The sequence below is a fragment of the Coregonus clupeaformis genome, chromosome 5 (assembly GCF_020615455.1).
Source record: "Coregonus clupeaformis isolate EN_2021a chromosome 5, ASM2061545v1, whole genome shotgun sequence".
In the NCBI taxonomy this organism is placed as follows: domain Eukaryota; kingdom Metazoa; phylum Chordata; class Actinopteri; order Salmoniformes; family Salmonidae; genus Coregonus; species Coregonus clupeaformis.
The window spans coordinates 21020888-21036226 of record NC_059196.1 but is presented as its reverse complement, the minus strand read 5'-3'; the positions used below and the strand labels follow the sequence as shown (position 1 = coordinate 21036226).

General features: G+C 49.9%; 1 protein-coding gene across 1 annotated transcript in view; it reads right to left on the bottom strand.

Moving 5' to 3' along the window:
* The window catches only part of LOC121564682 (delta and Notch-like epidermal growth factor-related receptor), an 82537-nt gene that overhangs the window by 42743 nt on the left and 24455 nt on the right, over window positions 1–15339 (bottom strand). The window contains exons 2-3 of the mRNA XM_041875851.1: window positions 8200–8526; window positions 7825–7922 (exon numbers count right to left, since the gene is read on the bottom strand). Of these exons, the coding sequence (XP_041731785.1) occupies window positions 7825–7922; window positions 8200–8526 (425 nt within the window). The remainder of the gene's footprint in view (window positions 1–7824; window positions 7923–8199; window positions 8527–15339) is intronic.

Sequence of the window (15339 nt, the reverse complement as noted above, 5' to 3'; positions counted from 1 at the left end):
ACCTTCTCCCTTACCTCACCTCGCTCATCAACTCATCCTTGACCGCTGGCTATGTCCCTTCCGTCTTCAAGAGAGCGAGAGTTGCACCCCTTCTCAAAAAACCAACACTCGATCCCTCTGATGTCAACAACTACAGACCAGTATCCCTTCTTTCTTTTCTCTCCAAAACTCTTGAGCGTGCCGTCTCTTGCCAACTCTCCTGCTATCTCTCTCAGAATGACCTTCTTGATCCTAACCAGTCAGGTTTCAAGACTGGTCATTCAACTGAGACTGCTCTTCTCTGTGTCACGGAGGCTCTCCGCACTGCTAAAGCTAACTCTCTCTCCTCTGCTCTTGTCCTTCTAGACCTGTCTGCTGCCTTTGATACCGTGAACCATCAGATCCTCCTCTCCACCCTCTCTGAGCTGGGCATCTCCGGCGCGGCTCACTCTTGGATTGTGTCCTACCTGACCGGTCGCTCCTACCAAGTGGCGTGGCGAGAATCTGTCTCCGCACCACGTGCTCTCACCACTGGTGTCCCCCAGGGCTCAGTTCTAGGCCCTCTCCTATTCTCGCTATACACCAAGTCACTTGGCTCTGTCATATCCTGACATGGCCTCTCCTATCATTGCTACGCAGACAACACACAACTAATCTTCTCCTTTCCCCCTTCTGATAACCAGGTGGCGAATCGCATCTCTTTATGTCTGGCAGACATATCAGTGTGGATGACAGATCACCACCTCAAGCTGAACCTCGGCAAGACGGAGCTGCTCTTCCTCCCGGGGAAGGACTGCCCGTTCCATGATCTCGCCATCACGGTTGACAACTCCGTTGTGTCCTCCTCCCAGAGTGCGAAGAGCCTTGGCGTGAGCCTGGACAACACCCTGTCGTTCTCCGCTAACATCAAGGCGGTGACCCGATCCTGTAGGTTCATGCTCTACAACATTCGGAGAGTACGACCCTGCCTTACACAGGAAGCGGCACAGGTCCTAATCCAGGCACTTGTCATCTCCCGTCTGGATTACTGCAACTCGCTGTTGGCTGGGCTCCCTGCCTGTGCCATTAAACCCCTACAACTCATCCAGAATGCCGCAGCCCGTCTGGTGTTCAACCTTCCCAAGTTCTCACACGTCACCCCGCTCCTCCGCACACTCCACTGGCTTCCAGTTGAAGCTCGCATCTGCTACAAGACCATGGTGCTTGCCTACGGAGCTGTGAGGGGAACGGCACATCCGTACCTTCAGGCTCTGATCAGTCCCTACACCCAAACGAGGGCATTGCGTTCATCCACCTCTGGCCTGCTGGCACCCCTACCTCTGCGGAAGCACAGTTCCCGCTCAGCCCAGTCAAAACTGTTCGCTGCTCTGGCACCCCAATGGTGGAACAAGCTCCCTCACGACGCCAGGACAGCGGAGTCACTCACCACCTTCCGAAGACACTTGAAACCCCACCTCTTTAAGGAATACCTGGGATAGGATAAAGTAATCCTTCTACCCCCCCTTACCCCACCCCCCAAAAAAAAGTTTTTAAAAAATAAATACATATTGTAAAGTGGTTATCCCACTGGCTATATGGTGAATGCACCAATTTGTAAGTCGCTCTGGATAAGAGCGTCTGCTAAATGACGTAAATGTAAATGTAAAATGTTTCCAGTACTTGCCTTGTATTATCTCCAATGTATCGTCCATATAAAAAACCTGTCTGATTAAAATGAATAATGTCCGACAATAAATTGCTTTTGTTTTCGAGATGAGTACTGAATTGCATGGCCTTTAAAGGCACATTAAAAAGTGTCCCATACAATAAGGGGATTTGCTGTACCTATGTTATGTTGGAAAAAATCAGTTATAAATTCCTCTGTCCTAGTTAAAAACAAGTTATCATCCAATAGGCTTTGATTAAATTTCCAATATCCTAGCCCACGTGGAAGTTCAGTAAGAGTAATGTATATGCCAATTATATGATGGTCCGACCGCATTCTGTCCCCTATCAACACTTTCTAAACTTTTGGTGCCGATGAGAATGACATAAGAAAAAAGTCAAGACGACTAGCTTGATTGAGTCTCCGCCATGTAAGCCTCCATATATCTACTAGTTCTAATGTATCCATGACATTCATGATTTCCTTAAGAGCATGAGGGTGATAGTTTGTAGTGTGATTTCCTTTACGGTCCATTGAGCTATTTAAAACAGTATTATAATCTCCCACCATAATAATAGTCTTGTATTGCTTGCAGGGTTGATCATTTATTATGTATATTGTCAAAGAATTATGGATCATCATTATTTGGTCCGTAAAGGTTAATGAGCCATATCTGTTTATGGTCCAATAACATATTTAAAATCATCCATCTACCTTGCGGATCTGTTTGGGCAATTTGCACATTTGGATCGAAATTACTGTTAATTAATATCATCACCTCTTTTGAGTTTATTTTCCCATGGGAGAAGTATATTTGCCCCCCCGTCCTTTTTCCACACAACTTCATCTAGAATTGTTGAATGAGTTTCCTGTAAACAATATACAGTGGGGAAAAAAAGTATTTAGTCAGCCACCAATTGTGCAAGTTCTCCCACTTAAAAAGATGAGAGAGGCCTGTAATTTTCATCATAGGTACACGTCAACTATGACAGACAAATTGAGGAAAAAAAATCCAGAAAATCACATTGTAGGATTTTTTATGAATTTATTTGCAAATTATGGTGGAAAATAAGTATTTGGTCACCTACAAACAAGCAAGATTTCTGGCTCTCACAGACCTGTAACTTCTTCTTTAAGAGGCTCCTCTGTCCTCCACTCGTTACCTGTATTAATGGCACCTGTTTGAACTTGTTATCAGTATAAAAGACACCTGTCCACAACCTCAAACAGTCACACTCCAAACTCCACTATGGCCAAGACCAAAGAGCTGTCAAAGGACACCAGAAACAAAATTGTAGACCTGCACCAGGCTGGGAAGACTGAATCTGCAATAGGTAAGCAGCTTGGTTTGAAGAAATCAACTGTGGGAGCAATAATTAGGAAATTGAAGACATACAAGACCACTGATAATCTCCCTCGATCTGGGGCTCCACGCAAGATCTCACCCCGTGGGTTCAAAATGATCACAAGAACGGTGAGCAAAAATCCCAGAACCACACGGGGGGGACCTAGTGAATGACCTGCAGAGAGCTGGGACCAAAGTAACAAAGCCTACCATCAGTAACACACTACGCCGCCAGGGACTCAAATGCTGCAGTGCCAGACGTGTCCCCCTGCTTAAGCCAGTACATGTCCAGGCCCGTCTGAAGTTTGCTAGAGTGCATTTGGATGATCCAGAAGAGGATTGGGAGAATGTCATATGGTCAGATGGAACCAAAATAGAACTTTTTGGTAAAAACTCAACTCGTCGTGTTTGGAGGACAAAGAATGCTGAGTTGCATCCAAAGAACACCATACCTACTGTGAAGCATGGGGGTGGAAACATCATGCTTTGGGGCTGTTTTTCTGCAAAGGGACCAGGACGACTGATCCGTGTAAAGGAAAGAATGAATGGGGCCATGTATCGTGAGATTTTGAGTGAAAACCTCCTTCCATCAGCAAGGGCATTGAAGATGAAACATGGCTGGGTCTTTCAGCATGACAATGATCTCAAACACACCGCCCGGGCAACGAAGGAGTGGCTTCGTAAGAAGCATTTCAAGGTCCTGGAGTGGCCTAGCCAGTCTCCAGATCTCAACCCCATAGAAAATCTTTGGAGGGAGTTGAAAGTCTGTGTTGCCCAGCGACAGCCCCAAAACATCACTGCTCTACAGGAGATCTGCATGGAGGAAAGGGCCAAAATACCAGCAACAGTGTGTGAAAACCTTGTGAAGACTTACAGAAAACGTTTGACCTGTGTCATTGCCAACAAAGGGTATATAACAAAGTATTGAGAAACTTTTGTTATTGACCAAATACTTATTTTCCACCATAATTTGCAAATAAATTCATAAAAAATCCTACAATGTGATTTTCTGGATTTTCTTTTCTCATTTTGTCTGTCATAGTTGACGTGTACCTATGATGAAAATTACAGGCCTCTCTCACCTTTTTAAGTGGGAGAACTTGCACAATTGGTGGCTGACTAAATACTTTTTTTCCCCACTGTATATTATATTCCTTCTCTTTGAGCCATGTAAATATTGTTCTAATTTTGTTATTATCTGCTAACCCATTACAATTATAACTGGCTCACTACTTGTTTTTTTTAAATTATACTTTTTAAAATTATTGATAGTGATTATTGTACAGCAATGTTGAGGGAGCTAGTACGCAAGCATTTCACTGCACCTTTTATACAAGCTGTAAACTGTGTATGTGACGAATACAATTTGATTTGAAGTAAGTAAACAAACAACCTCTCTCTCTCACTCTACCCATTTTCCATTCAGCCTATTTTTCATTAGTATTCCTAAAGTGATGTCACTTTCAGTTTGTGTGTGTGTGTGTGCGTCTGCGTGTGCATGTGTCACGACTTCCTCCGAAGCTGCCTCCTCTCCTTGTTCGGGCAGGCTTCGGCGTTCTTCGTCACCGGCCTTCTAGCCACTGCCGCTCCTCATCTTATCATTCCATTTGTTTTGTCTTGTTATTTGACCTGATTCATATCCCCTCATCAGTACCTGTATAAGTGTTCCCTCTGCCCCCTTGTCTTTGTGTGTGTTTGTTTATTGTGGAGGTTAGTTTAGCTCGGTGGAGCTCTTGCATTTTGGTTCGTCGGGATATTTCACCCGTGTGCCTTGATGTTTCCCAGTACGCCTGATTTACGCACTGGAGTGTTTGACCCATTGCTGCGTACCGCTGTGTTTTCGGAATAAACCTGTTATTCTGTGATTTACCCCCCTGCGCCTGACTCCTTCAAAATCACTCACCACAGAATCACACACCAAGACATGGAGTCTGCAGGAGAGGAGCACATGCCTGGAGTCGTGGCGCGGGTCCGGGAGCATTCTACAATGCTAGCCAGCTTGGGAGAAGCGATGGATCGGGTTCTCCAGGTCGTCCAACGCCTGGAGAGGAGAGGACCTGATCCTTTGGGACCAGCTGAGCGACCGGATCCAGCCACCCACACCCCAGCACCCAGAGGGATTCATCTATCCCGACAGAGGAATTATGACGGGACAGCTGCCCGCTGCCAGGGATACCTCCTACAACTGGACCACTACTTCTCCAACATCAGCCCGGCTCCATCGGAGCGGGAGAATGTGTCCGCCCTTGTCTCCTGCCTTTCGGGGAAAGCCCTGGAGTGGGCCAACGCGGTATGGAGTGAAGGAGGAAATGCGTTGGACAACTACGGGGAGTTCGCTCGAAGGTAGAGAGGCAGGCGAGCGGCTGGTCCACCTGAGGCAGGGGACGAGGACCGTTCAGGACTTTGCCCTGGAGTTTCGTACACTAGTGGCTGGTTCCGGGTGGAACGAGCGGACCCTCATCGACAACTTCCGGTGCAGCCTGCGAGAGGACGTCCGAAGGGAGCTAGCCTGCCGGGATACCATGTTGACTTTCGACCAGCTGGTGGACATGGCCATCCGGTTAGACAACCTGCTAGTTTTAAGAGGACGTCCTGGAAGGGGCCTGCCCGTTTCACCCCCCCTCAACCCGGATTCAGTTCCAATGGCGCTGGGTGGTGCAGCGATCTGGGAGAACAGAGGACGACAGCTCCAGTGTCACTCTTGTGGCAGGAGAGGACATTCTGCTGCACGTTGTCGCCAGGGTTCTTCCGGGTCTGGAGGCGGCAGGCAGGGCACTCTCGCATCACCCCAGGTAGCGCAAACCCACACTCGTTCAGAGCCCTCTGCTGCGCACTGCAGCATACACGTCACCTTCCCTGATTACACAGTAGTTTCCCAGTGTCGCTGGTCGATTCAGGTGCAGCTGGGAACTTTATAGACAGGTCGTTAGCTCATAGTCTAGGTATTCCATTGGTTCCCCTATCCATTCCACTGCCCATCAAAGCACTTGACAGTCAACTATTAGGGTCAGGGTTCGTTAGGGAAGTTACAGCACCAGCCACGATGGTTACACAAAAGACCCATAGAGAGCAAGTCACCTTTTTTATTATTGAGTCTCCCGATTTCCCTGTTGTGTTGGGTCTTCCCTGGTTAGCACTACACAACCCCACCTTTTCATGGCCGCAGAGGGTTTACACTGTCCTACATGCCGGGTACGAAGAACGTGAAGGCAGACGCACTGTCACGGCTGTACGACACAGAGGAGAGGCCATAGACAACACCCCCATACTCCCGGCCTCCTGCATTATGTGCGCCGGTAGTGTGGGCGGTGGACGCGGACATAGAGCGGGCGTTACGCACAGAGCCATCTCTACCTCAGTGCCCAGCTGGGCTGCGGTACGTGCCGTCTCTTGTCTGTGACCGTCTGATCTATTGGGCCCACACTTCTCCCTCCTCTGGTCACCCAGGTATTGGCCGTACAGTGTGCTGCCTGACCGGAAAGTGGCCTACCTTGGCTAAGGACGTGAGGGTGTATGTCTCCTCCTGCTCGGTGTGCACCCAGAGTAAGGCACCTAGGCACATCCCAGTGGGTAAGTTACAGCCCTTACCAGTTCCACAACGGCCATGGTCCCATCTGTGTATTGACTTTCTCACTGATCTTCCCCTCTCTCAGGGTAACACCACCATCATGGTCGTTGTGGACCGCTTTTCTAAAGCCTGCCGCCTCTTTCCTCTGCCCGGTCTCCCCACGGCCCTGCAGACTGCGGAGGCCCTGTTTACTCACGTCTTCCGGCACTACGGGGTGCCAGAGGACCTAGTGTCTAACCAGGGTCCCCAGTTTACATCCAGGGTCTGGAAGGCGTTCATGGAACGTCTGGGGTTCTCGGTCAGCCTGACCTCTGGGTTTCACCCCGAGTCTAATGGGCAGGTGGAACGGGTGAATCAAGACGTGGGTAGGTTCCTGCGGTCCTACTGCCAGGACCGGCCGGGGGAGTGGTCGGTGTTCTTGCCATGGGCCGAATATGCCCAGAACTCTCTCCGCCACTCCTCCACTAACCTATCGCCATTTCAATGTGTTTTAGGTTATCAGCCGGTTCTGGCACCATGGCATCAGAGCCAGACCGAAGCTCCTGTGGTGGATGACTGGTTTCGGCGTGCGGAGGAGATATGGAACGCTGCTCACGTCCACCTCCAGCGCGCTGTGCGTCGCCAGAAGGCCAACGCCTTCTGTGATTTACCCTCCTGTGCCTGACTCCTTCAAAATCACTCACCACAGCATGTGAGCTTGCACGCGTGCAGGCGGCATCAGTAATTAGACAGCACACCAACACAACGCAAAAACTATATTTGCCTGCAGCCAAGAGCAGAGACTTATGCTGATAAAGACCTCTTGTGTCTCCAGTCTCTCGTCATTCATAAAGAGACACTATAAATGGACATCTACCACTTTGCATGACCAATAAAGGACATTTATGATGCTCGCTTAAATCAGAACACATTGCAGTCAGGCACTATACTTGGGCAACACAATGGAGGTTATTTACTACCATCGGGGTTGCTGACTGAATAACGAAAGACTGCAAGTTCCATGTAAATGACACAGCACGATAATCGTAAGACAATGATCCCAAGGGAAGACAGATGTAGTGTAGTCTCCAGTGTAGTTTTATGCAGAACTATAGTTCACTTGGGAGAGAGGGAGAGGTTAGGATAAACATGGGAGGGAGGAAGAGAGGGAAATGAGGATTTGGAGCACACAGGGGAGAGAGGGAGAGCACTATGCAAACACACACACACACACACACACTGACACACATACACACACACACACACACACACAGGAAGGTACCAGTACATGCAATACGGGGCTCTTACTTGATGGCAGTCTCCTCAGGCACCTCTAGAGAGAGAGTCAGAGTTCCAGAGGTCAGCTCACACAGCTCAGGACTCACACAGTGCAGTCCCTCCGTCACCTGCAACAGGAACACACACACACATACGCATGCATGCATGGACACACAGAGACACACATACATACAGGCACTCACAGAAACACACATGTACACACACACACACACACACAAACACACAAACACACACATACATGGAAATACACAAAAATACACACATGAGGCAGCAACAGGAAAAATGTCATTATTTTATAAGACAAATAAAGACGTTCTGTGAACTCTGAACCTAGCTAGCTGGTCTGTTGTGACTAATAGAGTACAGGTAGCATTAATCTATGACCTGTTCTTTCTCCCACTGCACCACCAACAGTCTCTGTCCAGCCTTAGGCTGCCATGGCTGCAGCGTGGGAGGTGCCTGCGTGGTGGTGGACACCATGGTTGGCTGGGAGGGCTGAGTGGCGGTTGTGGGTGTGGCGGGTGTGGCCTGTTCGGGGGCAGGGGGTGTGGCAGGGTCCCAGTTGGAGATAGGCAGCAGGTCCAAGGTGGCCTGCTCACACTTCTCTCCCTCGTACCCCTCGCTGCAATCGCAGGTGTACGCCTCGCTTTCGCCACTGCGGCTACAGTTGCCATGGAAACAGGGGCTGCTGGCACAGGGGTCTGTGAAAAACTGACAACACAAAGAGGAGAGGGAAAGTGACTATAGATAACATGGGAAACAAAACGACAATTTCAGACTCAATATTCGTTGTATATAAACCACTGTATATTATGGTTGCATCTCAAATGACAACCTTTCCTCCATAGTGCACTGCTTTTGACCAGAGCCCTTTACTGTCCACTATGGCTTCATCTCAAATCACACCTTTTATAACCACTACTTCACAGGACTCTGGTCAAAAGTAGTACACTACATAGGGAATAGGGTGTCATTCGAGACGTAGGCTGTATCCTCACTATTCTGTAACGGCCATCAAATCAAAATGTATTTGTCACATGCGCCGAATACAACAGGTGTAGACCGTACCGTGAATTGCTTACTTACAAGGCCTTAAACAACAATGCAGTTCAAGAAAATATTTACAAAATAAACTAAAGTAAAAAATTAAAAATAAATAAAAAGTAACACAATAAAATAACAATAACGAGGCTATATACAGGGGGTACCGGTACCGAGTCATATACAGGGGGTACCGGTACCGAGTCGCCATTGGCTCAGAGGATTCTCCCATTGTCCATTATTAACACCTGGATGTTTATTACAACTTTTCCTGCTTAGGCTGCAAAACCAAGAGTAGCAGAAAGTGCAATGTTCTACAGCAGTTGTACATTTGCAGTGCGTCTAAGGTAAGGGGGTTCAGTCTAAACATGGATAGTGCACGAGGTGCTGAACTACCAGCCTAAACTCTCAAAACTCATTTTCATCCCTCCTATCATGTCTCTTCTCTCTTCCTTCATGTTCTTTTCCCTCTTTCTTGTCTTCTTTCCTTTTCACTATCTCTCTACTTGCTAAAGCCTGTTGCCAATATGTCCACTCATCACATACTAATTTAGCTGTATTGTTCTTGTATGTAAAGGCCACAACAAAATATAAATTAATGCACAGTTACAAACAAATACTCAATCACGACCACAGGCTTCCCGGTTATGTCCATAAGTAATCAGAAATGTTCTACGAACGAACCTAGGGTTTGAACTCATATGCGCAACCAGAGGCTGAAGGTTCCTCACTCTCAAGCACACATGACTTTAATGGACCCTGACGGTCTCTTTCATGCTGCTTTCTCCCATTAATAATTCACCATATTTGGAGAGAGAAGAAAAACCTCTGACAAAAGCGTTTGAAGGTGATAGAAGATAAAGCTAAGTAGGCCATGTTGACTCCAGTCCAGGACACGTTGGTTATATTCATTAGGCACCTAACGGAAAACGGACTGAAACAAGAAGAGACTACCTGAACTGTTTTCCATTGCAAAAAGTTTTGTCAAAGTTTTGCCTTTGTTTAGTGTGAGGAACAGTTCTTACAGGGGTCAATAATCTTGCTTCCCACCACAGAATCCCAGAACCACCATATATATACCACCCCAGGCAGCCACACTGTTCAAACGTGTGTGTGACTCAGTTCCCATTAGCAAAGGAAACAGAACAAAAGTCTGAGAGTGTGTATGAACAGCATGCTGGTGATACTCATGTAGAATCCCCAAGTTTGTGTGTGTGTGAGATTGTGCGTGAGAGCGTCATGAACAGCCCTGCTCTCCCTAGGACTGACTCACATCTTATTAGCACTAAACTCTCTCAAGTGTTTTCTCATGAGGCTCTATCAGACACACTTACAGCACTACACTGGAGGAGCACAGCGGCTCAACAGCCCACTCCACAACCCCTCAGAGAGACTGCTGACCTGATCACACAGCAGTAGCACGGACCACAGACCCAGCCACACACTAGGAAAACTGTCTCTCTGTCAGCTAGCACCACACTCCCTCTAGATACAGTATATAGGGAAAAGGGAGCTACCTAGTCAGTTGTACAACTGAATGCATTCAACTGAAATGTGTGTTCCGCATTTAACCCAACCCCTCAGAATCAGAGAGGTGCGGGGGGCTGCCTTAAACGACATTCACGTTATCGGCACCCAGGGCAGAACGACTGATTTTTACCTTGTCAACTCTGGGATTCAATCCAGCAACCTTTCGGTTACTGGCACAACGCTCCTACCCACCAGGCTACCTGCCGCCCCAGACTAACATCGCTAAAGGCACTACACACACACACAACACAGTACCAACATAGCATGTGAAACCTGTCACAAACTCTGTCACCTACGTAACTGACATCATATAGCAAACACCCACCATAGTAGAATCAGTTTCTTTGGGTGTATGAATGATAAAGCCGTTGGTGCAATTGGCTCACCTACTTCTCTTGATAGGCAACTACTGCCTATAAGCACAGGGACAGGGCTAACAGTGTGAATTAGCATGTCCATTAGCTCACAGAGGCACAGAACAATAAGAACCAACATACACAACAAGCACAGTAATTATATTCCCAGATGGGCCACGAACAAAAATATCTAAAGATAATTTAGAGCAAAAATGTAATGCTTCACAAATTGAAATGATCAACTTGCTAATTGTCCTCAAGCTGTCACAAGCTGGGCTAGAACTCCGGTCTCAGATGTGGAGAGCTGGGGGTTCTACCCCTTAGCCACAGAGGAGGTGTTGTAGGACCCAAATGAAACACCCAAGGCAATACTCCAGGCAAGTAGATTTAATGTACCAAAACAGGAGGCAAAACAAAACAACTCCACGAGGGGAGAAAAACAAACTAAAGATAACTTCGAACAGCTTACTAGGACAGACACGGTGGGACAAAGCAGGAGACACATAGCCAGGACTCAATAACCAAGTGAGAAACAAGGGGAAAACACACAGCTAACATACACAAGGGGAAATAAGGCACAGGTGACCTGGATCAAGCTAATTAGGACACACGAGGAGGAACTAAGGCAGAGGGGGAACACAGATGACCTCTAGAGGCCCGGAGACAAACAGGAGGCAGGAAGCTGACACACACGAGGAAGAACTAAGGCAGAGGGGGAACACAGATGACCTCTAGAGGCCCGGAGACAAACAGGAGGCAGGAAGCTGACAGGACCCCCCTCCTCTAGGAACGACTCCTGACGTTCCTTCCAGAACACCCTGGCCTCAGGGTGCGAAAATCTCGGATCAACCCTGGGTCCAGGATGTCCCTGGCTGGAACCCAGGAGCGCTCCTCCGGCCCGTAGCCCTCCCAGTCCACCAGATACTGCAGAGAGTTCTGGACCCTCCGGGAGTCCAGTATCCGGCGGACTGTGTAGGCTGGCTGGCCGTCAATGATCCTGGGAGGTGGCGGGGGTCTGCGTGGGGGGGCAAAGGGAGAAGACAAGACAGGTTTAATAAGTGAAACATGGAAAGTGGGGTTAATTCTAAGGGAGCGAGGGAGAACCAAACGATAAGACACAGGGTTAACTTTTCTAGCTATGCGGAAAGGGCCGATGTACTTCTGGGAAAGCTTCTTGGATTCGACCCGGAGGGGCAGGTTCTTAGTGGCCAACCAAACTCTCTGACCCGCTCGGAAACTAGGGGCCGTCCGGCGGTGGCGATTAGCCTGACTTTGGTATCTCTGGGAGGTCCGAAGGAGGGTACGCCTGGCCTTCTTCCAGGTCCGCCTACAGCGTTGGACAAAGCGCTGGGCCGAGGGAACACCAACTTGCGCCTCCTCCTCTGGAAATAATGGAGGGTTGTAACCGAACTGGCATTCGAAGGGGGACAATCCGGTGGCTGAGGACTGGAGGGTGTTGTGGGCATATTCAGCCCAAATGATATAGGTGGCCCAAGACGTGGGATTACTGGCCGCCATGCACCGCAGGGTGGTCTCCAGATCCTGATTAATCCGTTCCGTTTGGCCATTAGACTCAGGATGGAACCCCGACGAAAGGCTGGCTGTGGCCCCAACAAGCCTGCAGAAGGCCCCCCCCAAAACCGGGACGAGAGTGGGGACCTCGGTCAGAGACCACGTCCAGGGGAATACCAAATATCCGGAAGACATGGTTCATGAGGAGCTCAGCAGTCTCCTTAGCTGAGGGCAGCTTGGGCAGGGGAATAAACCGGGCAGCCTTAGAGAACCGGTCTACCACCACTAGGATGACGGTGTTGCCCTGGGATAGAGGAAGTCCCGTAACAAAGTCCAGAGAAAGGTGTGACCATGGCCTTCGAGGAACAGGTAAGGGATGGAGCAGTCCCTGGGGTCGCTGGCGTGTCGACTTTCCCTGGTTGCACACAGGGCAGGCCTCAACATAGACCTGCACGTCCTTCTTGATGGACGGCCACCAAAACCGCCGTCGGAGGAATTCCAGTGTGCGAGCACTGCCTGGATGGCATGTCAAGGGCGACTCATGACCCCACTGCAAGACGCGGGCCCGAACAGAGAGAGGAACGTACAGGCGACCGGCAGGACCACCGCCTGGATCGGGCTCATGGACAAGGGCTTCTCGTACCCCTCTTTCTAGTTCCCACTGAAGAGGTGCGACGATCCTAGACCTCGGAATAATCGATGCCAAGGGCTTCTCTTGTACCTCGGGAGAATAGACTCGAGACAGGGCATCCGGCTTGACGTTCTTGGTGCCAGGTCGGTAAGACAGGAGGAACTGGAATCGATTAAAGAAAAGGGACCATCGTGCTTGCCGAGGGTTCATCCGCTTAGCCTGTTGGAGATATTCCAGGTTCTTGTGGTCTGTGAGAACCTGGAAAGGGTGCTGAGCCCCCTCAAGCCAATGGCGCCACTCTTCCAAGGCCAGTTTTACCGCAAGCAACTCTAGATCCCCACGTGGTAGTTGCGCTCGGCCTCAGACAGGCGGCGAGACATGAAGGCACAAGGGTGTAATCTCCCATCCTCACCCCTCTGTGACAGGACGGCTCCCACCCCCACCTCTGAGGCGTCCACCTCCACCACGAAAGGTCTTTCTGGGTCAGGGGTCACCAGAATCGGAGCAGAAGTGAAGCGGCGCTTGAGATCCTCGAAGGCCCCTGCTGCTTCCGGACCCCAGTGAATCTTGGTCCCTCCTCCCTTGGTAAGCGTCGTCAAGGGGGCTACCACCGAGCTGAAATTCTTAATGAACTTCCGATAGAAGTTAGAAAAGCCAATGAACCGTTGAACCTCCTTGACCGTGGCAGGTGTGGGCCAATCGTGGACCGCCTTGACCTTCTTGGGATCCATCTCTAGGTGCCCGGGAGTGACAATAAACCCGAGAAACTGAGTCTGAGAAACATGAAATTCACACTTCTCAGGCTTAACGTAGAGGTGATTGTCAAGGAGCCTCTGGAGAACCCTGCTAACATGCCCCTCATGCTCCTTCAGTGACCTCGAGAAGATGAGGATATCGTCCAGGTACACGAAGACGAACAGATTAAGCATATCCCGGAGAACATCATTAATCAGGGCTTGGAATACTGCGGGGGCATTGGTGAGCCCGAACGGCATCACCCGATATTCATAGTGCCCCGTGGGCGTGTTGAAACGCCGTCTTCCATTCGTCTCCTTGCCGGATCCGCACGAGATGGTAAGCATTGCGGAGATCCAGCTTAGTAAAAATGGAAGCCCCTTGAAGCAGCTCAAAAGCAGTGGCCATGAGAGGAAGGGGGTATCGATTCCGAACCGTGATCTTGTTGAGTCCCCGGTAATCAATACAAGGCCTAAGACCCCCGTCTTTCTTTTCAACAAAAAAGAAGCCCGCCCCAGCCGGGAAGTAGAGGCATAGATGAGGCCGGCTGCCAAGGACTCCTTAATGTAGGTGTCCATAGCTGCGTGCTCGGGGAGGACAAGGAAACGATCCGACCTCTAGGAGGGCAGCACCCAGGGAGTAGATCAATGGCACAGTCATACGTGCGATGAGGCGGTAAGGAAGTAGCCCGGGCCTTGCTGAACACTGCCTTGAACCGATGGTAAACACTGGGGACTCGGGAGACGTCAACAGACTCTTGAAACTGGGTACTAGGGGCTGAGGGACTCTGAAGCATGCAGGTGAGTTGGCAAGTGGGACCCCAGCTTAGAATGGTGCCAGTAGGCCAGTCGATCTGGGGATTATGTCTGCATAGCCAAGGGTGACCCAGGATAATAGGATACTCGGGAGAGTCAATGAGATAGAAGGTCTCCTCCTGCTGGTGTTGAGAGATGGTAAGTCGCAGGGACTGAGTCGCCTCTGTAACCTTTCCTGGTTCCAGAGGTCTGCCATCCAAGGCTGTAACTGCCTGGGGTTGAGGAAGTAGTTGGGTAGGGATCTTAAGTTCCTTAGCCAAGGTTACATCCAGGAAATCACCTGCGGCACCGGAATCGATCATAGCCTGGACCCGATGCTGGTGGCCCTCCCAGGACAGAGTGGCTGGAATAGCCAGGACAGCGTTAGTAGGAGGCGCTCTAATTCTCCCCATCACAGCCCTCCTGTAGCTGGGCGGGGACAGGCGTTTCCCGAAAGCTCGGGGCAAGTGGAGCGGAAGTGGCCGGCAACCCCGCAGTAGAGGCACCGACGCTCCCTCATGCGACGTTCCCTTTCGTTGGGAGAAAGCCTGGAACGGCCTAACTGCATGCTCTCCGGAGAATCCTGGAGCAGTTCAGGAGCCGGGGAGGCTCTGAATGACGGAGTCCAAACAGGAGAAACAGAGCTGCTCAGAGGAACTTGGGACTGAGACACCTGACGGCGAGCCGTTCTCCGCTCTCTTAGACGATTGTCCAGGCGGATGGCCAAGGCTATGAGGGACTCGAGATCTCCAGCTGGTTCTCGGGTGGCTAACTCATCTTGAAGGGGCTCAGATAACCCTCCCTGAAAGCAGACCCTCAGCGCTTCATCATTCCATCCGCTCCTTGCTGCTATGGTCCGGAAATCAATGGCAAAATCTGCCGTGCTTCAGGGGCCCTGACGGAGAGACAGTAGGCGCTTGGAAGC